This window comes from Montipora capricornis, chromosome 6, assembly GCF_036669925.1.
Source record: "Montipora capricornis isolate CH-2021 chromosome 6, ASM3666992v2, whole genome shotgun sequence".
In the NCBI taxonomy this organism is placed as follows: domain Eukaryota; kingdom Metazoa; phylum Cnidaria; class Anthozoa; order Scleractinia; family Acroporidae; genus Montipora; species Montipora capricornis.
The window spans coordinates 18,351,379-18,353,878 of record NC_090888.1 but is presented as its reverse complement, the minus strand read 5'-3'; the positions used below and the strand labels follow the sequence as shown (position 1 = coordinate 18,353,878).

The window sequence follows — 2,500 nt, the reverse complement described above, 5'->3', positions numbered from 1 at the left end:
AGCGAGGATGTCGTGCTAGTTCGTTCCGTTGACGTAACTGTACGCTGCCATGCTGGAATGCTCGGAGGTGCCGCTGGGGTCGAGCCAACCATGGGTGAAGGAAACTGTTTCCTGCAAAAAAAAAAAAAAACAAAAAACATTGTAATCTCGTTCGCATACCGAGGTTGTGGTCTCTAGGGTCAGCTCAGAGGAGCTCTGGGGTCAGCTAAAGTAGCCCGGCCTCCAATTGGCCCGGTAAATACAAAGAGAATTGGCAACGGGTGAAAGAACAACTGAAATCAGAGTCCCAGCTTGGATTCTAACTTACAATCTGCAACGCCTGAGGAGCTACGCAGTTCGCTTATCTTGTCAGTTCTTAGACGACGTGTCAAAAAGTTAGTGTTTCGTCAGCTGTCCTTTCGAACGCCCGCTGCCAAGCACCTAGTTTATCATCTTTTTTCACGGGCTCATTACCCCATTTACTATCACACCTATAGTTACATTAACAACAGGTCTCACGGCGCCTCTCAAAGATACAGTATACGGGGCCCTATGATATAAACGAGTTCACGCTCCTGATTGCATCATGGGTAATCAGGGCAACATGGCGGGAAATTCAAAGGTTTGTATGGAAATTCAACAAGGGAACCCAACGACTGTATATAGTTAAATGAAATTTAACATAGTTAACGACTAGGAGCTAGTCTGGTCAGTAGTGTTTTGCAGGCGGTTGTTAGTGTCTTGGCCGTCTGGTAGCGTTGTTCAGCGTTTTGGTGCGTTCTGTAGCGTTTGTTATAGTTACATGGTTCACGACCGGGAGCTAGTCCGGTCAGTAGCGCCTTGCAGGCGTTTGTTAGCGTTTTTTATGCGTTTTTGTAGCGTTTGCAGCACTCTTTAGGTTGTGGGAGCCCTGGGGCTGACATGGTTCAGCGGTATTCCTGCGTAGTGCATGCGTTGTTGTCCAATGTGCTTGCAGCGTGTTTGTTGCTCTGTTGGCGTGGCGTTGTGAGTCGGATCAGGAGTTTAGTGGTTCTCAGTGTTCCCTCCCTATCCCCCCCTTTTTTTTTTGTGGGTGCTGTTCTTTTTTTCTTGTATTCCTTTTTTTTTGTGTTCTTTTTTTTTTTGTATTGTTCTTTCTTTCTTTATTTATTTTTGTTTCCACTGAGCTATCTGGCTCAAGTGTGACGGGTGCCTTAGGGGGGCCTGGCGCGGGGGGCTCGTGGCTTGGTTGCGGGTTGGGCAGGCCAGTCGGGTGTTCTAGCGCCTTGGGGATGTGACTTCGGTTTCAGCCCCCAGGCTTCCTGGGCACCTACCCTCCACTAGCGACGCAGGCGTTAATTTCTGTTATATATCTGTTCGGAGAAACCAATATTGCCTAGAATTTCCAGATCATTTGTTGTAAAATTTCTTGCTTGCCTGTCTGTCCTAGGATTTTCGACCATCTAAAAAATGGTATAATTGCCCATTTTAAACGGATTTTTACCCTAAAAAGGTCACCTAGAATTTTTTGGAGCCTTTTTTCTGGCTGAAATTTTCGACAAGGTAAGTTTTGATCCCTATAATTTTCGGATCACTAGAATTTCAGCCAGGAAATCCGAACAGATGAAAACTTTTTAGGGGATAAAAACATGCCTATATCTACCGTTGAAATACTAAAATATGTTTAACAAAGCTATATTTAAGTTGTTTAGAACTGTATTCTCGTTGGGTGCCTTTGATTCAAAGCAAAATATACTATGCATGACTCTACTTTATAGACTTTCGCCTTCATAAACCACTGAAAATAACCTCTGAGATGAACTAGACTATCCGTTCTTTGGAATTCCAAAATATTGCCTTTGTTGTCTCCATGCATTCTCTGTAATTTTGTGCCTTTGGAATTAAAGGAAATGTATGGCAGAAACTCTCTTTAATAAAATGATTTATACAATAACCATTCTCTCCAAATTTATTCTGCAGCACCTCTGAGTGCATATCTTCTGTTTTTGAAAATATGAAAACCCAAAATTGCATATCATGACTAATTTTCATCGTTTTGAACTTTCTTACAAACCTTTGAATTTCTCTCCATCTTGCCCTTATTACCCATGATGCAATCACGAGTGGACCGTTAAAAACAGAACCGAGTGGATCGAAAACAGCCATTTCGTTGCTCTCCTTTACCGAAAATAATCATCTCTGCTTTCTTATGCTAAAAGTACGATAACTGTCCGGCTGCAAAACTCCTCCTACAAGTACAAAGCCTTAATGAAACCCCACTCACAATCCTGTCTTTTGATTGAATAGTCTGTTTTAATAATTACACATGTATGTTGTACTGATGACAGTGATGATATTGAAAACAAAGACCAAAGCGCAAGGAGCCCACGGCTCGAGACCGAAGCACTCTGGAAATCGAAATCTAAGCCTCGTACAGCGCTAACTGTTTAACTTTTAATGTCGGTTCTGACACCTACCGTGTAATAGCTATTAATTCCGAAATTTGTTTATGTGTCATCTTTATTACCTACCCCAAAAGAAT

At 42.4% G+C, this 2,500-nt stretch overlaps 1 protein-coding gene across 1 annotated transcript in view; it reads right to left on the bottom strand.

The window, feature by feature from the left end:
• LOC138051675 (peroxisomal membrane protein PEX14-like) overlaps positions 1-2,500 on the bottom strand; it is a 15,168-nt gene that overhangs the window by 1,716 nt on the left and 10,952 nt on the right. Inside the window, exon 11 of the mRNA XM_068897931.1 lies at positions 1-111. This exon is cut by the window's left edge and continues 98 nt beyond it. Within this exon, the coding sequence (XP_068754032.1) occupies positions 1-111 (111 nt within the window). The remainder of the gene's footprint in view (positions 112-2,500) is intronic.